This window comes from Hyperoodon ampullatus, assembly GCF_949752795.1.
Source record: "Hyperoodon ampullatus genome assembly, chromosome: 7".
NCBI lineage: Eukaryota > Metazoa > Chordata > Mammalia > Artiodactyla > Ziphiidae > Hyperoodon > Hyperoodon ampullatus.
In genome coordinates this window covers 89,917,144-89,941,026 of record NC_136920.1, presented here as the reverse complement: position 1 = coordinate 89,941,026, position 23,883 = coordinate 89,917,144, and the positions used below count along the sequence as shown (strand labels likewise).

General features: G+C 40.9%; 1 protein-coding gene across 1 annotated transcript; it reads left to right on the top strand.

Moving 5' to 3' along the window:
• Positions 1-9,650: 9,650 nt before the first annotated feature.
• Positions 9,651-20,599, top strand: EI24 (EI24 autophagy associated transmembrane protein). Its single transcript, XM_079709064.1, has 11 exons — positions 9,651-9,687; positions 10,636-10,748; positions 13,980-14,125; positions 14,718-14,778; positions 15,642-15,708; positions 16,204-16,328; positions 16,646-16,765; positions 17,119-17,230; positions 17,912-18,023; positions 18,570-18,644; positions 19,581-20,599. Exons 2-11 carry the CDS (start codon positions 10,707-10,709, stop codon positions 19,741-19,743), a joined length of 1,023 nt encoding a protein of 340 aa, XP_079565190.1. The 5' UTR covers positions 9,651-9,687; positions 10,636-10,706; the 3' UTR covers positions 19,744-20,599.
• The last annotated feature ends 3,284 nt before the right edge of the window (positions 20,600-23,883 follow it).

The following is a 23,883-nucleotide window of genomic DNA, read 5'->3' as shown; positions in this document are numbered from 1 at the left end:
TCACATTCAAACCTCAAGTCATAATCTTCAGTGTCCTGCCTTCCACTCTATTTCATCCTCCTCTTAATTTCTGAAACACAAATCCGATCTCATTCCTTCTCTGATTCAAATGTCTTAATGTACGAGTCAGGCTATGGCAATTCTTGGCTGAACCCAGCCTTCAGAAGTATTTGATTTGGCCTTCAGTTTTTCCAACATTTAAAAAATCAGGAGATTTCACGTGAAAATCTTGATTTCTGGCCTCGCTTACTGAATTTGATCATCTTGCAACATTTGTTGCATTGCCAAATGGCGACAACCACTTGAACCTGAGTAACAGCCTCCTCCACCCAGTCCATCCTGCTCAGCCTGTCACAGGGTCTGCAAACATCTGACTTTCAAAGCCATGTCTGAACGGTCCCTCTGGGTGTGCAGAAAAAAGACAAGATTAAACTGCCTCCTCAGGCAGCAAGGAGAGGTAAAGGATTAGCTGTCAATTAGTACCAACATGGTGCCATCTTCAAAACAGACCTGGGCAGAAAAAAGAAACAGGCTGAGAGCCATAGCACATCATTTAGGGAATTTAAAATTATGTACATATAATAAAACAATTCACATTTTATAAGAACAAATACAAATAAAATGATACATATCAAACATTTTGGAACATTTATGTAGGAAAGGATAGAGAAAGGAGGAGGAGAATCACCTTTATCACCTTTATTTGTGATAAAGGGGAACATATAAATGAAAAAAAATATATGATATCGCTTAAACATGGAATCTAAAAAAAATGATACAAATGAACTTATGTACAAAACAGAAATAGACCCACAGACATAGAAAACAAACTTATGGTTACTAAAGGGGAAAGGTGGAGGAGAGATAAATCAGGAGTTTGGGATTAACATATACACACTACTATATATAAAATAGGTAAACAACAAGAACCTACTATATAGCACAGGAAACTATACTCACTATTTTGTAATAACCTATAAAGGAAAGAATCTGAAAAAGTATGTATACATATAACTGAATCATTTTGCTGTACACCTGAAACTAACACATTATAAATCAACTATACTTCAATTACAAACAAACAAACAAACAAAACAAGCAAGGCCATGCCCAGACCGATGATGACACATAAACTAAGTTCAATGAACTCATTCAGTTATAACTGATATCCAAAAAAAATTGTGTGTGTGTATATATATATATATATATATATACACACACACCTGTGTATCTTAACATCTGTGTCAGGACTGGGTCTTAGGCAGATGTTTGATAAATTATTTGGTATTGTGACCATCTTGAACCAGAAGTCTCCTCTTCAATTTCAGGAGACAGTATAGAACAATGGTTAAATGTATAAACTTTGGAGTAACATGGATCTGTGTTTGGACGGGTCCTGCCCCTTATTATCTGCCTGTCCTTGGGCAATTACTTAACCTCTGTAAATCTCAGTTCCTTATCTGTTAGCTGAGGGAGAAACAATTGATAACAACACTTATATAGAGTTGGCTGAGGTTTACGTTAAATAATATACAAGCCCAGTTTCTGCCACGTAGGAAGCCCTCAATGAATAGCAGTTATGGTGATCAATAATTTATTTGAATATTTTAGTTCAAGTGAATAAAGTAAGGCTTCTACTATTTTATTTGCAAATCACTGCCTGATAGGACATTATAATGTATTATTCATAATGCCTTTCAGTGTCTAAAATATATTTTCACTGGTTTATTTGTGCAGGGGATCTTTGCCAACTGAATTTGGGCTCCTTCTAACTATCTATCTACAGACCATGTGGCCAAGACTCCTAGAATACCTGCTTCCAGCGATGGCAAAAGAGGCAGCTAGCAAAATCTTACTGATGTACAATTTACAATGCATTTTCTCATTAAATGCATGCATTTAATTGAGGTGTTTAGGCCTTTTACATTTAATGTGATTAGTGATATGACTGGACTTAAATCTAATATCTTGTTGTTTTCTATTTGTCCCATCTGTCTCTCTCCCCTTTTTCTCTTTCTCTTTTTTTTTTTTTTTTTTGGATTAACTATATTTTATGATTCTATCTTATTTCCCTTTTTGGCTTATTAACTATAGCTCTTCGATTTGTTATTTTACTGGTTGTTTTAGGGTTTATAGCTTACATCGTTAACTGATTACAGTTCAGCCTACAAGTAATATTATATTTGTGTATATGATAAGAACCTTAAAACAGTATTCTTTCATTACTCTTTTCCTGGACTTTATATACTATTGTTGTCATTCGTTTTACTTCTACATATGTTATAAACCTCCAATATATTATTATGTTTGCTCTTAACATCCCATTGTTTTTCAGAGATCTAGGAAATAAGAAAAAACTGTTTTATACGCACATATTTACCTTTCTTAGATCTCTTCATTCTTTGCGTGAACATGGGTTTCCATCTGCTGTGATATTCCTTTTTCCTAAAAAACTTCCATTAATATTTCTTGTGGGGTCCAGTGGCTAGGACTCTGAGCTTTCACTGCCATAAGCCTGGGTTCCATCCCTGATGGGGGAACTAAGATCCCACATGCCCGGAGGCCAAAAAACAAAAAACAAAAAATTAAAGTTGCTGCTACATTGTTATATGGCTTTATTTCTGATGAGAAGTTTACTGTCTTTCTTATTTTTGATTCTCCAAACATAATGTTTCTTTTTCATCTCTGACTGGTTTTAAGCAATTTTTAAAATTTTTAGTAAAAAATTTTTTTAGACTTCATCACGCAGCTTGTGGGATATTAGTTCCCTGACCAGGGATCGAACCTGTGCCCCATGCAGTGGAAGTGTGGAGTCCTATCCACTGCACTGCTAGGGAATTTCCCCTAAGCGATTTGATTATGATGTGTCTTGCTGTACTTTTTTTTCCATGTTTCTTCTGATTTAGGTCTTATCTGTGAGTTTATAGTTTTCATCAAATTTGGATGCTTTTCAGCCATTATTTCTTCAAAAAATTTTCATCTCAGACATTGTATTTTAAACCACTAGAAGTTTGATTTGGACCTTTTTGGTATCTTCTTGTGTCAACTTACTCAATTTTTTTCTTTACCTTGTTGAACAGGTAACAGTTACAATAGGTTTTTATGCCTTTATTGACTCACTCCATCCTTTGTGTCATTCATGGATGTTTCTATTGAGCAGTTATTCTCATTATGAATATTTTCCTGCATCTTTGCATGCCTGGTCATTTTTTATTTGAATGTCAAACACTATGAATGTTTCCTTGCTGGGAGTTGACTGTTTTTGGATTAATATACATATTCTTGAGCTTTTTTTCCCTGGGATATAGTTACCTTCCCTGAAACACTTTAGTACTTTCAAGGATGAGGACAGCATTTAAACATTGTCATGGAGGACAAAAAAGGTAGGCTGCTTTGTCAGAGCAGCCTTTAGTAGGAACTAGTTTTTCCCACTACTGAGGCAATATCTTTCCAGGCATTATTATACCCTACATCCTTTAATTATCATGGGTTTTTCCACTGTGGCTGGTGGCAACACGAAGTATTCCTAGTTCTTTGTGAGGTTCTAGGATTATTTCCTCTAAGCCTTTCAGGTGACTCTTCCTCAAACTTGAGTAGTTTCCTCATATGCATGCACTGATCTCTTTCCTAAGTCCGGATTCAATTGCCTACTAAAATATCTCCAGTTGTACATATGGCAGGTACCTGGAACTCAACATATCTAAAACATAATTTATCTTCCTCCATAATTTCTACTTCTCATATAGTTCCAGTTTCAGGGAATGACATTTCTATCCATCAAGTTAGCCAACCTAGGAATATAAGTGCTAGTCTTGAGCCCTTTTTCTCTCTACCTCCTCACCCAATCACCAGGTCCTTAAGTTTCTTCCTTCTTGCTATCTCTCTAAACTGTTTTCTACAGATTCAGGTTTTCATCATTTGTCCCTTGAATAATGGAAACAACCAGCCTCTAGCCTCTACATTCACTACTGCCAATCTCATTCACCTTATATCCATGTGTCTCCTTGCTACGAGAGCGGTCTTTTGTACATACGAATATAATCGTATCATTTTCCTTAAAGTCTCTCAGTAGGTCCTTGCTGCCACCAAGATAGTGTTCAAACTTTATGTGATGACTTAAAGCTATCATTTATCTGCCTATCTCAACTTCCATTAATTTATTCACTTATTCTTTCACAAATTTTTGAGTCCCTATTCCAATGCTAGACCCTGTGCTAGGCATGGGGATATAAAACAGAAGAAAGCAGTGATGGTCTTCCTTAGTCTATTCCCTAGTCTAATGGGGGAGACAGATAATTAAATAAGTGATTACAATTTAGCAGGGTGAATACTTTGATAAGAGAAGTTCGGGGTGTTCCAGGAGCTCAAAGCAGGAGCAGGGAGGTAGTTGGGGAAGGTTTCACAGCCGATATGCTGGATGAGGAGGACTCGCCAGGAGAAAGGTTTATGCGTGGAGAGGATGGAGGAAGGCAGAGGGAATGTCATATGAACACTCAGAAGGAAGAGGAAGTTGGTGTATTTTAGGAATGATGACTGAAAGAGTACAGAGAGACATGTGGTGAAAGAGGTATGCAGACCCAGACACCCACAGCCCTTATAAATCATGATAAAGAGTTTAGACTTTATTCTGTTGGGAATGGGAGCCACTGAAGGCTCTTAGGCAGAAAGAAGAAGAATCAGATTTCGATTTTCTAAAGCTCTATCTGGCTGCTGTGTAGGGAATGGATTAGAGGTAGCTGATTGGAAGCAGGAAGACTTTTCCAATAATTTAGGTGAAAGATGATGGTGGCAGTCGAGATAAAATCGAGGGGGGTGGATTTGAACACATTTTTTAGGGGGTAGAATCAAAACTACTTGGTAATTGATTGGATATGGGAGGTAAAGGAGAGGCAGTCAACTATGACTTCATCATATGCGCAGCCATACTGTCCTTATTTCTGTTCCTGCCACATACTAGCACGTTTTTGCCTTAGGGCTATGTACTTGGCTCCCTCTGCTAACCCCAGACCTTTACAAGGCTGGCTTCTTCTCTGTATTCAAATCTCAACACATTCAAGTCAGCTCCTTCCCTTCAAATAGCCAATGGCAGCCGCCCGGCCAGCTGTTCTCTATGACATTTTCATGCTTGTTTTTAAAAATCACTTATCACTATTACCTTATTTTATTCTATTCTATCTATTTACTTGAATGTAAACTCCATTAAAGCAGACATCTTGTCTGTCTTGCTTGCCACTAAATCCTATTATTTGAAAAGGGTCTGGCAAATAGAGGGCACTCAGTAAATTGGAAGTTTATCTCTTGCCATTTCTCCTCCTATTCTATTCTGGCCATAATGAACAAATTACAGTGCTCTAAATATGCTGGGTAGCTTTGCTTGTGCTTTTTCCTCTGAGTAGAATTCCCTTCCCACCCTTTCTTCTCTTTGCTAATTCCTCATTGTTCCTCAGGACTTCGTTTTTATCACATTGCATTACCTTGTCTGTTTTCCCACTGAAGAGAGGCAAGTTGAGGGCATTAAGTATTCCAAATGTCTAGCCAAGGTAGGTAGATAGAGAACAGGCAGTAGGCGAATGCTTATGTAGATTGCCGGGGAGCTTGTTAGAAATGCAGAGTCTTGGTCCTCACCCCAGATGGACTGAATGAGAATCTGTACCTAGCAAGACTTCCAGGTGATTGGTTTTCACATTAAAATTTGAGGAGTGTTACCTTAGTGGTGATAATACAAAGCCTAAATTTAACTGGGTGGACTTGTGATCCATAACGGAAGGCAGGTATGGTAAAGAAAAAGGCATGGTTCTGGGAATCCGCCAAACTTGGCTGGATTTTTTTTTGATCAGTTACAACACTTAGATGGTTGTTGTGAAATAATAAATAGGAAAGCCCTGGTACATGGTAGATACTTAGGAAACCACAGCATCTCTCTCCCCTGGAAGATTCCAAGGCTAGAAACTAGAATATCTGGCCTCGGATCTGGTATCGTCACCAATTCACTAAATCAAGGAACCATAGAGTTAGAAGGGACCTTCATATAGGTCCCATTTAGCAGCCTTGTGCTATAGAAACTAAGGCTCATAGCTAGACAGGAGATCAAGTTTTCTGAGTTTCATGCTCTGCCACACAGCTTCCTCATTTGTAAAATTAGGAAAATAATGCCTCTCCTAGTTGTTTCACAGATGGCATCTAATCTTTAATAAGTATGCAAGAGCTCTTTAAAAATGCAATGTATAATTATTATTGTTTTTAAAATCTGGACTGTATTATACGTGTTGGGATTTGTAAGATGTCCTTCCATCAAGCAAATTAGAGTAGACTCATATCTACTAAATTCTTCCTAAATCCACGCTTTAAAATATATTTATTTATTTATTTATTTATTTATTTTTGGCTGCATTGGGTTGCCACGCGCAGGCTCTCTAGTTGTGGCAGGGTTCGTTGCCCTGTGGCATGTGAGATCTTAGTTCCCCGAACAGGGACCGAGCCTATGTACCCTGCACTGGAAGGCAGATTCTTAACCACTGGACCACCAGGGAAGTCCCCTAAATTCACACTTTTGAGAAACGATAGAGTTTGGAGGAATTGCTGCTATTGTAATTAATAATTACAATAATCATTTTATCATTAAACCACTTAGCCTCTTTATAATAAGATATCTAAGCCTCAGCAAACTGCTTATTTTAATCAAAATTCCAAAAGAAATAAAAATCTTTTCTATGTAGTTCCTTATAATAAATAGTTGAAGATATTTACTCATATGGGGCAAAAAGGAAGTTTAGGAATGTCTCCTCTTTGTGATGATTTTAATCGTGGAGTAAATCAAGCAATAGATTTATAAGAAAAGGAAACAAGTGGGTATTCATAGATCTGGTCTCAGTGAAAATGAGATTATTGCCAAGGCTAAAATAAATAAGAAAGAGGTCCCGTCTCCAAAGGAGTTTACATTTATAAATCCCAGGTTGGACCTTTTATTTCAGGGCTTCTGCTACTCTGAATGCTTAGTTCTCTTCTCCCATCGTGTTCGTTTCAACTTCGTGACCCTCTTCCTGAAAGAGAAGGTAGTTTCCACAGGCTCAGAGTAGGGGACTCGTCTGTTCTGGAATGGGGCTGGAAGTTGGGCAGGGTAGAAGAGGTCAACGACCCCACCCCCCAGCCCACTGAACTAACTAGAGGAGAGTCAGGAGGTCTGGGTAGTTGTTCTGCCACTGACCTTGAGTAAGTCAGTTGATACCTGGGCTCACACTATGTAAGGTTATACTAAAGAGCTTCCAGTTGTAAAAATCTGATTTTATAGGTGGCCTGAGTGGAGCAGCTCTAAGCACACCTAGAGGTGAAGGAAAATAGGAAGTGGAAAAAAGAGGAAAAAATGGGGAGTGAGAGATATAAGAGGCTGGGAATAGGGGAGAAAAAGGTTATATGTCAGGCTTGATGGTTTGATGCCAAGAAATTGCCGTCCCTGGGGTAGAGACAGACGGACTGCTGAGGACAGCGATGAAAACAGTTTCATTTCTATTTACTTGATCGTTTTAATCTCAGACAACACTTTGCTGTCAGAGAACACGCCTAATACAGCCGAATTGCATGGCAGCTTGACCTATTCTTAGTCATTTTATCCTTAATCGTTAAGTGACCTTGATTTAAACCCATCATTTCTTAGTACCCTTTGGTTACTGAAGTCTCCAACCAAAGGGACCAAGATACTTCTGCATTTTATTGTTCTGCTGTTAGGCTTCATAATAGAAAGACAATCAACCCTGCAGAAGTAAATGGGAGAGAGCAAAGAACACGATACGGCATCAGGAAGTAAGGCATCCCCGGAAGCGGCGCGGGTGGGCCCAGAGGATGGACTGCATTTCCCAGGCTCAGTCGCAACGCGGCCCCGCCCCCTCCGCCGCCGAGGCCCCGCCCCCTCCGCCCAGGCGGCTGGACTCTGCGCCCGCCCTACTTCCCAGCGGCCCCGTGCGGCCCGGGCATGCCCAGTGTGGGCGCAGCGGCCCCGGCCCTGGGAGCGCCCTGGCGGGAGCGGGTGGCCAGGCGCGGAGGGGTGCGGAGGGGCGTGGAGGAGCCGAGCGGGCCAGCGGTGGGCCAGGGGCCGGGCCGGAGCCGGAGCCGCGGGGGCAGAGCTGCCGGGTAGGTGCAGTTCTGCCGAGCCAGGCCCTGGCGCCGCGCAGCCTGCGCGCGCGGCAGGGGCCCCGGTGGCTGGGGCGGCGAGGGCGTGTGAGGGCAGCAGGGCCCGAGCGCGGGGTTGGGAGGTGCGGGCGGGGGCTGCGCGCGGGGACGCCTGGCGGGAAGGTGCTGCGGCGGCGGGGCAGGGCCGGGGCGCGGGACGCAGCCCGCACTCGCGGGCGAGCCTCTGCCCAGGTGCGGCGCGGCTGTGTTTAGCTCCCCGCGTGACGGGATGTGAGCGTGCCCCGCGCCTCGTGCACGGCTGTGGTTGCGGAGGGAGACCAGCTTCCAGTCGGGTTTGCCAAGGAGCTGGGGGGAAACGGGTCCGAAGGGACCTGTGGGCTCTGAGCATCCGGGGAGCCCTGTGGGATGTGAGGATGCTTACCTTTAGTGAAACTGGAGTGGGATGTGACAGCCTCCTGCTTTCCGGACTTGGGTTTCTGGGTTTAGTGACTTAGAAATGAAAGTACAGGACCGTGCCTCAGTAGATGCTTAATAAGTTCTCATGACTGTTTAGGAATTTAATGGCCAGTTGTATTTACAGGTTTACGAGACATTTTGTCCATGGGATGCTCGGGTTAAACAAAAATCCTCATCGCAAAGCTTGAGTAAAAAGCCCCGACTGAGGGTTCAGACACCGGGGTTTTGAAGTTCGCTGTAGCCTTTCACATGCTGTAATCTTGGGCAAGCCATTTAACTTCGGAGATTCAGTTCCTCCGTCTGTGAAATGCTGTGAACCAGATGCATCTCACTTACGTCCACCACAGTTGGAGGGTTCCCTCCGTGTTATACAGTCTCTGATCTCAAATCGTGGCAGGTTGCTTTTCTCCATGCCTGAGCTTTTCGTCAAACCGGATAATATTTCTGGATGTTCCGGATAATTCAAATAGGATTTGCATATAAAATTGAAGTGACTTGTCCTTCACAGGCCACTATTGGTCAGTAGGTAACCTGCCACTTGTTACTTGCAGAAGCCAGTTGTTAATGGCCATGGTTCAGGTAACACAGCTCCTCCCCTTGGATTAGGACCCGCATGCTTCCAGCTGTGTCAGCACCTTGTGAGAAACCCAGACTAAGTAATCGGCTTCCTTAAACTCCCAGACTAGCTCATTCTGTAGTGGGATTATGTTTATGTAGAAGTTAAGTTTTTATTTTCATGTTACTGCACTTTGTACTCAAAACCTATGAAGAATTTTAATACTCTTAATTCATAGATGAGGAAGTAGATGGTTAAAAGTGAATCCATGATAATCTTTAGAAACTAGTGTCCTGTGTATCATCATTGAGCATTAACTATTCACCTGTCACTGAGTATCCTATCACTCAGGTGTTTTTTGTTTGTTTTTAAGTGGGAGCATTAACAAAAGTTTCTTACCCTAGAAACTTCTCTACCTGAATTGAGTGCATCTGTGTAGGATTTGACCCAAGGAGAAGATGGTACATACAGTGTTGTGCAAGTTGCCTTCCCTCTGCTGTATTCCCTGCTCTTCCTGTTCTGGGTGGCAGTAGTCCAGTTGGGTCAATAAGGTACAGTTTGGTGAAGTGGTCATTAGGGAAAGTGTGCTTATGTTTTGAAATTCGAGGTGTATAGAAGCTGCTTGTGAAATTGTCATTATGGTCTATCTCTTAAATTAAGAATACCCTAGATTGGTTTAGTCAGGTTTGAGAATTTTAAAATCCCAAGTCCTTAATTAAATTTTTGAAAATGGGTTTTCCATTAACCTTAGACATTACATGGGAGCATAGTATTTTAAAAATACGTATACACGTGAACTTTCAAGTTATTATTTTATGAAACTAGATTTCTCATTCACCTAAGAAATAAATGAAATGGGAAAGCTGTAGTGTGTTAAAGAATGTTTATACACGTGGACTTAACCTTTTTTTGGCCTAGTTTAAAATTCATTGTTTCCTGCATGCTTGTTAAAATTGTACATATATGTATACATTTAAAGTTGGAAAACAGGGAAGGCATATTTGGGGGTCTTGCTGGGAAATTTCACATCATACTTTGAACTTATCTGTGTGCTGGAGGGCCCTGTGTATGAAGTGCATATTTAGTAATTTTTGTTAGAACTTTCATTTTGGTCCTGTATTTGTATTCAAGTAACATCAAGCACAAATATTGCTTAGGAGGATATTGAAGTGTAATTATCACCCATCTCATGATCTCAAATCTCAAAAGTACTTGGGACGTCTAGGAGGGATAGTTAGGGACATCAAGGCCCAGAGAAGAGATTACTAGTCCATGTAAAAGTGAAAGTGTGGTAAGTGATTTAAAAATTTATTGATTTCAGGTTTTTCAGTAGTTACAGGTATAACCTCACTTAGTTAACTGTACTAGTATCTACCTAAGTGCTAGAATCTACTGCAATCCTATCAGAGAAGTATGTGGAAAACGTCATCGTGTAGAAATGTACATGAAGTAACTTGAAGATAAATATTTTTCCCCGCTTATGCTCCCTCTGTTTCCAGGTGCTTCATGATGAGACATTTGGGGACACTTCTCTCTCCTTTGTGTAGTTGATAGTTTGGGCGGTGAAGAGATGGCTGACAGTGTCAAAACCTTTCTGCAGGACCTTGCCAGGGTGAGTACGTCAAGTCATCTTTTGACCCTTTTGCTGCAGGAACTGACTAGAAAGTCCTTTAGGTATTTTTGAAATTTTTATTTTATTGTTGGGTTCTTCACCTACAAGTTTTCATTCTAATCCACACTACTTGAGGGAGAGGTATTATCCTGCATCTCGCAGAAGCTTGGGAGAACTGTCTAGTGAGTGTCTGTAGTATTGAAACCCTGTTCAGCTTGGCCCCGGACCCTCTTTTTTTTGATAAACTTTATTTATCAATATATATATATTTTTGGCCATGCCGCATGGCTTGTGGGCTCTAGTTCCCCGACCAAGGATTGAACCCGGCCCTTGGCAGTGAGAGCGTGGAGTCCTAACCACTGCACCGCCAGGGAATTCCCTAAACTTTATTTTGGAATAATTTTAGAGTTGCAGGGCTGTACAGAGAACTCCCCTATATCCTTCACCAGGTTCTCCTAATGTTAACATCGTATGTAACCATGGTATATTGTTGAAGACCAAGCAGTGAACATTGGTACAGTGCTATTACCTAAACTACTTTGTCCGGATCTACATTATAGGACCTGTCTTATTCTCCCATTCTACAAGGCGGAGATGATGATGCTCTAGAAAAATGTCCTATAGAGATCTGTTTAGGATGTAGTCACGCACATGATCAGTAGCCTAACATTCCATTATAGTGGCTGTCTGAGGTCTAATGCCCTAGTTGTAGCCCCTGTAGCTCTATTCCCAGGAGCAGGAGAGAGGCCAGTTCTGACGGGGAGTGGGAGTGTTTAAAAGTTTATTATCTTTGAATCAAAGAGGGGGGAATTGAAGGAATATCTTAGAAGGGCCAAACAGGATTCATGTGATCTTCTTTTAATACCTTACATCTTTTTGTGCGATAAAATTTCAACCCTGGATCAGTTATACAACGTGAACTTTGTGTGTCTGTCTGCCCCACTAGACTGTAAGTATCTCAGGAGTGGGGATGCTGTCATCATCCTAGCACATACTAGGCCCTAAGCCATTTGAACTTAACTATCTTAATTTTAAACTGTTTGTAGAAGATTTAGAAGTTAAAAAGCAAAATAAGATTAAACATTGCTCATAGATAAAAGACCAGGTGCATGCTGCCAATTTATGCGCCTATCAGCAGGTACTTCATAAACTTGTCCATTTCTCTGTATCCTGACAGTTTTCGCTAAGATTTGTTTTTGCTCATAACAGTAGGTGAAAATGCCATTCTTAAATCCAGGTTGGCCATTGCTTCCAGAATGCCTTTTTCTGCTGATGCATTTTTTTTTTTTTGGCTGCATGGCATGTGGGACCTTAGTTCCCTGACCAGGGATCGAACCCGCGCCCCCTGCATTGGAAGTGCGGAGTCTTAACCACTGGACCACCAGGGAAGTCCCCTTTTTGCTGCTTCTTGATGAAGTTGAATACCCTAGTCCTTCCCACTCTACTTTGGACATAAATCTGTTGTGGTACTTACTAAACTATAAATTTTTATTTCTTTATTTTTTTCTTTTGGTTTACTTGTGTACTTTTCCTGCTGAGTTATGAGTTTCCTGAGCATTTCCATATGTTGTCTAGCTCATTGAAGATGCTCAATATGGGAGTGGGTGGATGAATGAGTGCAGTCCTTTGAACTGGGTAATAGGCAGTTCTGATGTTTGTAGTAATAACAGTAACCTTTCTGCCATTGGGGCTCTTCCAGTCATTGGCAAGTGCCCCCATCAGTGACTTATAGTCTTAACAACCCTCTTCCTCAGCATACACTGTTTAAAGACATTCTCCTCCAGCTACACTACAATGTTGTTTCTGTCTTACGTGGTGTGCTCTTATCCTACAGCTTTTCACACTTTTACAGTGATTATTTCTTTGTGTCTTCCATTAGCCTTGGTCCAGCCCTGGTCCTTTCTTGAGACCAGTGTTTAATTTACCCTAGTATTGCTAGTTTAGTACAGGATGTAGATCATACTTGTAGACATTAGATTGATATTGGAAGAGTAGAGAGGAAGGCAATAACTTGGCTTTATAGTATCGGTAAGTGTTAGAGGGAGTAGAAAACCACTATTTTGCAACCATGTTATTCAAGATTGGTTTGGGCAAGAATTGTTAATTGATGCTAAATCTAGGGGAGAGGACTTGATGAGCAGGATATTTGCCTGGTCTCAGAAATGTCTGCCCACAGATTACTTATTAGTTGCAAGGAGAAAAATTTGCAGCCATACAGTGGAGCTGGATAACACCTTGACTGAATATGTAAAATTGACATCACCAGCAAGGTGAGACAGACATCACATGCCTCTGGATGTAATACCTGGAAGGGCACACCATCACTTATGTGATATTCCTACCAGAAATATGTAACCTGGGACCTAATCATGAGGACACAAACCTAAATTGAGGGCATCCTGTAAAATAACTGACCTGTATACTTCATAAAGGAAGACACGCTAAGGAGCTGTTCCTGATTAAAGGAGACTGAAGAGAAATGAGAGCTAAATGCAACATGTGATTCTGAACTGATGTCTGATACTTGAGGGGTAAAAATGCTATAGAGGGCATTACTGAGACAAATGGGGAAATTGGAATATGGACTGTAGATTAAACTATTTCAATATTTTTTTTTTTTTTTTTTTTTTTTTTTGTGGTATGCGGGCCTCCCACTGCTGTGGCCTCTCCCGCTGCGGAGCACAGGCTCCGGACGCGCAGGCTCAGCAGCCATGGCTCACGGGCCCAGCCGCTCCGCGGCATATGGGATCCTCCCAGACCGGGGCACGAACCCGTATCCCCTGCATCGGCAGGCGGACTCTCAACCACCGCGCCACCAGGGAGGCCCTATTTCAATATTTAATTTCTTTAATAGATAACTATATATATTTCCTAAGAACAATATTGTTCTTAGGAAATATACACTGGACAATTAAAAGTAAAGGGACATGACACAGCAACCTACTCAAATGATATAAAAAATGTGTATATATATATAAACGAGAATAAATAACAATGTGGCAAAATAGCTGGTGAATCCTGAGAAAGGGTATTAGGGAGTTCTCCGTTCTTGTAGCTCTTCTGTAAATTGGGAATTATTTCAAAATAGAAAAATATCAAGGGTCCCCTAAGCTTTGTAGCAAACTAAGTACCATGATTTCCACTGTTATTTCATCACTTTCCTGTATATAACTTTGGAAAGTCTTCTGATCCAAAATCTTCCCTCTTTAAAAATAATACTCTTGTGTATAGGGAATCAAAGACTCCATCTGGGGAATTTGTACCATCTCAAAGCTAGATGCTCGAATTCAACAAAAGAGAGAGGAGCAGCGTCGAAGAAGGGCAAGCAGTGTCCTGGCTCAGAGGAGAGCCCAGAGTATAGAGAGGAAGCAAGAGAGGTAAGGAGTGGAGGCTGATGTCAGAAAACATCTGGATTCCCTTCTGTGGGCACTTTAGGAAGTGATTAAACTTAGTATAGAATTCAGACACTACATAGTGACTTGGAGTTTCAATACCCCATTATTTGTCTTCTGTACTTTCTCCCCCAAAAAAGTTACAGGTGATTTCCCCCCACTCCCCTCACATTGAATTAAACTGGTGTCTAGCAGTAATCCTTGTTCAAAATGTTGTGGTGTTTAAAAGAAATCAGGATGGTGAATAGAAAACCATAAAAAAATTATTTGGATTGGTGGACACTTCTAGGAGTGCCTGTGTGGATTTTGATAGAAGAACCTCAGACATCCTCTACTAGTCTCCAGTCTTGGATTTTAGAAAAGATAGATTTTTGTGTGTTTGTTTTTTTTAAGAAAAACTGCTTCTCTTGAAATATTTTTAGCCTTTTCTTATTGACATTAGGAGAGAACATTGGGAGAACAATAGGTGCTGGAAAAATAATATGCCAACAAAAGATATTAAAAAGGAGAGCTACTGAATGACACTATGGAAATAGCCTGTATGCCTTTTAAGCTAAATACATGTGGTCTTTTCCAGTGAACCACGTATTGTTAGTAGAATTTTTCAGTGCTGCGCTTGGAATGGTGGAGTATTCTGGGTAAGTTCTTTTTTGTCAAATTCCAGGTGCCTTATAAGCATCTTTTATTCAGGTTATTTTGGTGTTTATGGTTCTCAACTGTCTTCTTGAAACTGAGACAGGTAGCTTTCACCTGCTAATACATGCTTAAGGCCATGACTGAGGATTCTGTGCACCTTCACTCATTTTATTCCCACTCAAGAGAAAACTTGTATGTAAATGTCAGGAATAGATAGCCCTGAATATACACTTTTTTCTTAAATGACTTATTCACAAGTTTTAATGTTAATAGGTAACAATTTCTTGTGACATTGTCTGGACATTTTGGTTAAGAGCAACTGTGGGGGCTCAGAGGGGAAAGAGGTGGGTATGGGCAAGGTTCTCCCTTTGTCTGGTCATAGCAATGTCCTCGAATTGATTACTATTGAAACTCATACCAGAAGGTTGCCTACAGCTGACTGAGAACCAACACAGGCTTAAGTGAAATTTGAGTACTTTGAGGAACAAATAGTTAAGTATTTTCTTGGACTGGAAATTCAGTATAATTCAACTTGTTAATCTAAACATTTCACAGATGTTTTTAGGTGTTAGCTTTAATTAATAAAATATGACTGTGTACTTAGTATATGCCTGTAGTTTGGCGTGACTACTAATTGAAATGTTCTTCTAGTCCCCCAGAAGTTTTACTGTTTTCATAGGCAGTGTCAGGTTTGTACTCCTCAGCTGGAGAATTGGGAAATACAACTGAGTCCAATTTTGGTGCCACTTCAGGGCTCCTAATTTGTAAAAGGCACTTTACATCTGGAAAATAATTACACTGAAACTTGGAACTCCTGTTTTAAAGAAGGGCTTTTAATGTTTACCTTATTTCCTCTCTCCTTTAGTTCAGTCTCCTTTTGTTTTATCGAGTGTTTATTCCCGTGCTTCAGTCAGTAACGGCCCAAATTATTGGTAAGTATGTCCATTGCCGAGGTGGGAGGTGTTTCCCTGTGTCTCCCTCAGTCTGTTGAACACTTCCTCTGTACCTGCAGCTTTAGATGTTTTTAACTCAAATCTCTCAACAACCCTTTGGGTATTGTTACAGATAGCATTTTATAGATGAGGAAATGGAAATTGGTTACCCAGGTTAAACCATTAGTAAGTGGCATAGCTGGGGTTTGAACCGGGGTGGTTTCCTGCATACAGTGTACTGCTGCTCACTGACGTATCAGTCACCACCCGGTAAGCAGGTTTGTCTCAAGGTAGGCAGCACATCTCCGTGGCTACTCTGAATTGGAGTTGTGGCCAGAATTTGGTGTGTCTGTGAAGAATAAGACTCTCTGAAATAGGTGCAGTGATGTGCTGGCAGGAAGCAAAGATGTATGTGTGTGGAGTAGGGGCTGCATATTTGGTCTTCTGGTTTTCCATTTCTCCAGTTAAACTAATAAGCCTTTCCGCCTTCCTTAGGTGATCCGTCACTACATGGGGATGTTTGGTCGTGGCTCGAGTTTTTCCTCACGTCAATTTTCAGTGCTCTTTGGGTGCTCCCCCTGTTTGTGCTTAGCAAAGTTGTGAATGCAATTTGGTTTCAGGTAGGTCCACGGCAGAATGGAGTCTGGGTTTTATGGCATAATGGATCGCCAGGTGGCAGGTTTCAGCCTGCGAAGTTAGTGGCCATGTAGGGAGCGATTTCACCGCCTTAACTTTTCTTGGTCAAGCAGCCAGGGGGTGATCTCTGTGCTCTTGTAAAATGGAATTATCCTCTCAGGTCTCCAGAGCATCTCATGGCCAGATATCCAGGGGCTTTTCTCCCCTGGCAGGTGTCATGGCAGATCAGTGGCCTTAGCTTTGGGGCTGGATATTGAGGCCATTTAATTAATGTTTTGGTGAGCTCCTTTCTCTCTTACAGGATATAGCTGACCTGGCCTTCGAGGTATCAGGGAGGAAGCCTCACCCATTCCCTAGTGTCAGCAAAATAATTGCTGACATGCTCTTCAACCTTTTGCTGCAGGCTCTTTTCCTCCTCCAGGTGAGACTGGCCTTCTGGGCACATGGAGCAGATTAAGAAAAGGAGATTCACTAGAGGGAGCTTCACAGAGATAGGGTGTCACATTTATACTCAACAGATATGTTTATGGGAGGCAATGATTTGTAAATCATTTTTTCACAGAAACTAGAGACTTAAAATCATAAAATGGTAAAGAAACATGAATTTGCCTGCTCCCCCCTGCCACCCTGAGCATTCTTCACTCTCCTGCTATTTAGAAACTTGAGAAGCAACTATCGGGCTATCTAGGTAGAGAGTGATGACTCAGAGTGGCAGGTGAACAGTGTCAGGTCTCTGAAGGTTTGGAATTAAGATTTTCCATACTTGTTCTTCAGGGGATGTTTGTGAGTCTCTTTCCCATCCATCTTGTTGGTCAGCTGGTTAGTCTCCTGCATATGTCACTTCTCTACTCACTATACTGCTTCGAATATCGTTGGTTCAATAAAGGTAAGCCTGTCTAAAGAAACTCAGAACTTGGAGGCCCAATTTGGAAATGGTGCTGCTAAGTAGACTTCTTAAATTCTTGCAGTACTTAGGCCCTTGGCAAACCGTCTTTGGAATGAAGCAGCCTTTTTGGCAAGAGGGGACTTACATTTGGCTCGGGGGGTTAACCCTTAACTTTGTTGCTGGGGAATGTAGCAGTGTAGCATCCTCCTTATGGAGCTTAATGCCACATAGCTCTGACAGCCATAAGGTGGCATAAATGAGCACAAATTATTTTGAATTAGAGAAATTAATTTGACGTTGGTGCATACAGATTATTTTGGGGCGATATTTTGAAAGTCCTTGGCATATTTGGGTGTGGTTGGTTGAAAGGGGTTAATTGATTCCTAGAGGATAGCTGCCTTGTTTTGATTCTTGCTTTGTTCAAGACTAATACTGACAAAGGATTCTGGTGTTGTAATTCAGAATTCACTTAGCCTGCCAGCTTTGAAACTGTGATTGTTCAATTGTAAAAGCTTCGCATAGAAGCTTTATCAGATTTGGACAATTCTTTTATATGCTTCGGTTGTATTCTAAATGGCAGGTCTGTACCTACAACTCAAACCTCAAATAAACTGTCTACCATATTTAGTCATTTGACTAAAAGGAAATATGCAGCCTAATTGTATTGGCTCCTTGTTTTAGGAATTGAAATGCACCAGCGATTGTCAAACATAGAAAGGAATTGGCCTTACTACTTTGGATTTGGTCTGCCCTTGGCTTTCCTCACAGCAATGCAGTCCTCCTACATTGTCAGGTAATTTGACTGTAGGGACTTGAAGGGGACTGGTAAAAGTACTCCGTGTAGGGAACACCTTCTGTATGCCTGGTTCTGTGCTAGGCATTCCGCATTCTTGCTTGGCCATCAGGAGGTCTGTAGGATTTTTTCTCCCTGACAGATAGTCATAGACATTTGTCAGTTAGCATTTTTTGTTTTTTTTCCCCGTTTTGTGGCATACTTAGTTCCCCAACCAGGGATCGAACTTGTGCCCCCAGCAGTGGAAGCACGGAGTCCTAACCACTGGACCGCCAGGGAATTCTCAGCATTAAAATATAGTCTGCATGATCATATATGCCATATTCTTTCTTCTGTTTTGCTTCCTGGAACAATGTTAAACATAGCCAGCGCTTAGAAAAATCCTTTTTTTTTTTTTTTAAAAAGATGTGTTTGATACATGAAGGGTCCATCAAGCCATGATATTTAGCACTGGAGGCAAAGAACTTTGGGCTTCTAATGTCTTCAGAGTCATGGATGTTTTGAAGGTGACTAATTATTTCTTTTCTTTTTTTTTTTTTTAAACAGTGGCTGCCTATTCTCTATCCTCTTTCCTTTATTCATTATCAGCGCCAATGAAGCAAAGACCCCTGGCAAAGCATAGTAAGTATTAGCCAGTATTAGCTAAAATGTGTTAAGTTTTTTTGGTCTAAAGTGTTGGGGCCATAACACGGCAATTATGTGAATGAGACATTTTTGTTAAGGTTTTTAAAAAATAACCTTACATTGCAGGAAACTATTAATATACAGTTCAATGAGAGAAACACTTCTGGGATGTATCCCAAAATTTTCCCCATGCATATGTGCACATATGTGTTTCAGAAATTGCTGCTATTATACATATTCTTAAAATGTAACAGTTCACCGAATAAGGAACTTACACCTGTAGTTGAGCTCATTTTGTAAGAATGGCCAACTTTTTAAAAATAGTGGGCCATGTGTCTGGCTACAGGAGTTTATTGATAATGACAGTAAAACAAAGTATTTTAAAATGAATCTTCAGTAACACTAGCACTCTGAAAGTTTTATCACTTCAGAGAAAAGCCTAATCTTTTGATCAATTTTGGTTAAGTCATTGAGGATACACTTATCAGAAATTTCCAATCTGCTTTGGGTTCTTGCATGTTCTTGCTATCCAGTAAATGCTAAGTGTGTATCTTAACGTAACTAACATTCTCTTGAAGCTCTCCTGAAAATGAAATACACATAGCATATGATATCTTCAGACATAGCTTGAAGCTGGTACCCTAGAAAGGTACTTCTTGAATCAAAATTAATCTAAAATAGAACTTTATTTCCTCTAAGCCCCGACACTGCAAATGGTGACACTACTGCACTCCTGACAGGACCCAGTGCATTCTTTAGTTGCTGCCTGTTTAACCTGTGTGCTAACCTCTGTACTTGCTTGATCAAATTTCTGGTGTCTTGTTTTCCCCTGTATCATTTTAAATTGAAAGTAGTCAAGTAAGTTGTCAAATAATTAAAACAATTTTGCTCAACTGGGGGTGTCTAACAGGTTGGGTCTCTTTTGCCTTTTAGCCTTTTCCAATTGCGCCTCTTCTCCTTGGTGGTTTTCTTAAGCAACAGACTCTTCCACAAGACGGTCTACCTGCAGTCTGCCCTGAGTAGTTCAACTTCTGCAGAGAAGTTCCCCTCACCACACCCATCTCCTGCCAAACTGAAGGCTGCTGAGGGCCACTGAGTCGCCTGCCACCCAGAGGGGATGGGTGGGATTGGAAGGATGCCGCGTCAGCTCTTTTTCTTGTTCACCTCCCTGACCAGGGAAGGCAGGACCCACTCTGCCAAGGGCCCTGTGCATATTCCCTTCTCTCTGAGGAATCGGATTTTTGTCTCTGGTGCACATAAGGCAGAATCGTCCTGACACCAGTATGGATTTTAAACACCGGTGAGTCTGAAAGGACCACAGGTTTTTCTGCAGCTCTTTTCTAGCATTTGCCAGCCCCCGTGCCTGGACTGAGTTGAATACTTTTTCTCCCTGTGCCATTTATCCTCCCACCTCCCCTTCCTGCCTTCCACCGCCCTTGGATGAATGGATTTTTGTAATTCTAGTTGTTGTATTTTGTGGACCTGTTGTTTTGGTTTTTCTGTGAAGCACATATATTGGACGTGGGAAGTAAAGGAGACTCTGCTGCTCCTGGTCACTCCCATTATAGCCATCACTGTCTTGTTTCTTGTAACTCAGGCTAGATTTGGTCTCTTGCTCCACTGCAGAAAAAACAAGCCTGAAGAGATGGGACAGGAGGAAAGACCTCACAGCCAGATCTGCTGGGTTTTGAGGAGTGGTTTTCTTTCTTCCCCTTGAAGGGGAAAAAGCTTTTTTCACTGGTACATTTAAAGCTCCCCCAGCTATAGGGAGGTACCAATTTTGGACAAGTGCCACTGCAACACAGAATGCTCAGAGAACCTGAACTTTTAAACTCTGGAGGTCTGAACTTTATTGTTGGCCACTGCTGGGTCTGTCTGGTATTTCAAAGGAATATTGGGTGCTGCAAATAGGAATTGAAGGGGTAAACGTATTAAACCCATTAAACCTGTGATTGGTTGGTGTTTTCCTGTCATTTTAAAGAGACTAAATATGGGGGGAGGGGCAGGTGTCAAAGCACTTGCACAGTTTTAAGACGTCACAGACGTGAGCTTGTTTCCCACAAATGTGTAATGGTTGAAATTTACAAGTCGTCACTTCAAGAAACATATGCATGGAACCCAGGACTTTGTCTTGGATAATTTGGGAGATTAGTTCTGAAAAATGTTCCCTGAAGAAGTTTGGGTTATGTGATTATAATCATGTTAACATCTTGTGAAAGAATTTGGGATTGAGTTGTTTTAAAGTCTATATGTGCATCTGTCCTGTGTACTCATGAAGGAAGAGAGGGCCTTCTAGACTTCAAGAATTGAACATTCTCATTAGGGAACAGATTAGACATTTGGTTAACAGAAACCTTTACTATGTACAGGACAAAATAAGGATTTAAAAATCGTTGCCAGCAGATGTGAACCAAGTTTGAATACAGAAGGTTTTAAAATAGTGGGTATTTTGGAAGTAGGTGTTTCCAGCTCATGAACAAAAAATTGTAAAAGACAGTTTAAGATTTATTTTCAATATCCCTCTGGTCATTTGACAGTAGTATTGCGGAGAACTACTTTCAGGTTGCCGAGGGGGTGGTTGAAGAAGACCTCAGTATTTCATCAGCTTGCAACTGATCAGCGACTGCCTTACTTAAGATTGGTTGTTGTAGTTTTTAAAATGAGATTAAGATGGCCACATCTTTGCTGCCTGAAATTTGTATTTGTGTCAGCTAAGCTGGTCTTAGAAGGGTGAGGGAAGTTGAGTAGAGGAAGGCAAGTGATATTATCCAGCACTGTGCCTGGCTATAGAAAATGCTTTAAGTCACTGGACGTGAGGAATCTGTAAAGTTTTATTAGTGTAACTGAGAGGCCAGGCCTGTACAAAGGCTAGATTACCAAATGTCTATTGTTGTAGGTATTCCTAATTTCATGAGATGTACACAAAAGCAGTGTAAACTTCTCTTGCCTTTTCACTAGCATATGGGCAGTGAGGGCAGCGATTAGGAAATTGGGATCAAAGGGAGAGTAGGCTCTGTTTTTGCCAAGTTCAGAATGGCAGTTTAAGGCAGATTAATAGTAACTGAAAATAAGGGAGGGCACATCACTACAGACGAAAGTGAGAGCTTGAGTTTCAGTCATACAGCCAGGAGGATCTAAGGAATCATGTTCACAAATCTCTCTTCAGGGACAGACATCACAGCTTGGACAGGTATGTGTGTTGAAAACACGACCCTTTTATCCTATCTAGAGCTGAGTTGTCCATTATAGTAACTCTACAAAGTAAATGCTTTCTAGACCTGAGTATGTTAAGTCCGTTGGAAACTTTTAAATGGACAAATTCATGCACTGACTTGTTCATTGCTCTGCACTTGGTAAGGGGCCAAGAGAAAATATAAGAGAAATTGTGACAAACTGGAATAAACCCAGAAGAGGGCAACTAATGGTTAGGGGTTTGTGAACCACCTTAAAGGATAACATCTGTGGGAATAAAAGGGCAACTATAGTTGTTCACTGTTCATTTTCCACCCACTTACTTTCTGATTATAGAAGTAGTACATTTGTTCAGCTTCTGTGCTCCGTGGTTACCTCTGTGGAGGTTGCTCTGGTAGACGTTACTGGTTCTTCAGTAGTGATGGAAGGCTGTTCAGCAGTCATCTCACCACCCCACTTCTTTGCCCCCACCCTAACATCCCTCCTGTGCTATCGTTCAACCCACAGAAGCTATAAGGAAGCTGACTCCAGGTCAGTGTAAGTTCGGTCTTTTTAACAATGAGAGCCGTACATTCAGTGAAATATTTTGGATAAACCTAAAGCGAGTCCACAGAACCAGTAAAGGATCAAGTGAGGGGAACAGATGACTTAATTATGTAACAGTCATTTGAGCGCCTTCTCTGTCAGGCTCTGCAAGGCACTGGGGATTCAAGGGTGAACCAGAAAGATGATTGCTGTCTTCTTGGACCTAACAATACGGTGTAGGAGACTGAGAAATGATCAAATTCTTAAGAACTATGTGTTCAAATAACTATTATTTTCCATAGGTCTCAAAGTTGGATAAAACATTGGAATTCAGAGAATCTTTGAGTAGGATAAGAGATTATGCCATGTGTTCAGGCTTCCATCCTTGGACTCAATTCTCTGATTTCAAGTTTCAATGTTGTACCTTCAGACCTGTGGGACAGAGTAACCATTTGATCATTTAGTAGTTCTTAACCATGGGTTAACAGCAGCATCATTTCAGGAGCTTTTCTAAGATACACAGTAACCCCACCTGGACCTGGAGGAAATTTAAGTAATTCTAGAAACAAAAGTTAACAAATTCTAATAACTACTTTCATAGAAACTTGGTAAACTATTGCATCCATAAAGTAAGAACAGATTGTGAAAAGGGGACAGAATAGGAAGGTTCTTGGAAATCAAAACAGTTGTGGAAATAAAATGAGATGGCTTATAGAAGTGATGCCGAGGATGCTAAATTAGAGAACTACAACGTAAAATTGAGGAAATTTCTCAGAACAAAGAGCAAAAAGATTGACACGGAAAAAGTTAAGAATCGTGGAGGTATCCAAGAATCAGATCTGACATTTGTTTCAGAAAATGAGAACAGAAGCATGGAGACAATAAAATCAGGAAATTTTCGGGACTTATGATGAAAATTGGACTTTTCATATAGATGGTTTTCACTGCCAAGTGAAAAGCAATGAAAGGAAAAAAAACCCCCCCAAAACCAGATGGGATCTTTATGGAGAAACACCAGGAAAATAGGTTACCTCCAAGAGACTGACTCACATTGCTATTAGACTTCTCAAGAACAACTCTGAGTAATAGAAGATAAAATTGTAATGCCTTGAAAGTATGCTTTTATGTGTGCTTGTCTGTATATGGGATGGGTGGGTCCCAATTTCGTTCTTAGAACTCTAAACCTAGCTATGCTATCAAGGACAAAATAAAGGCATTGTTTGCTTTCCATTAAGCTTTTCTGAAAAAGTTACTTGAAGAATCTATCGAAGTGAAAATTCCAAGAAATAGATGACTAATTGAAACAAACACCCAACCAAACAACATGAAACAGTGGAATCAGAGTCATGAAACAGTGGAATCAGAGTGTACTGAGAAGAAGGCTTGGTAATACAGCTATACAGCATACTTGGAAAGGTGGGTTCTGGGGAGAACATCTTCAAGAAGAAAACGTACTGTTACTCTGGTCTGCTCCAGGTGAGATGAAGACGTGTTTCTTTCGATCAATAATATAAAAGAG

Bases quoted from the DNA above. Each gene is read 5' to 3' on its own strand.
- EI24 (XM_079709064.1), top strand. From the start codon at position 10,707: ATGGCTGACAGTGTCAAAACCTTTCTGCAGGACCTTGCCAGG. The intron at 14,779-15,641 runs GTAAGTTCTTTT...TCTCTCCTTTAG, and splicing joins GGAATGGTGGAGTATTCTGG to TTCAGTCTCCTTTTGTTTTA. The intron at 17,231-17,911 runs GTAAGCCTGTCT...TCCTTGTTTTAG, and splicing joins ATATCGTTGGTTCAATAAAG to GAATTGAAATGCACCAGCGA.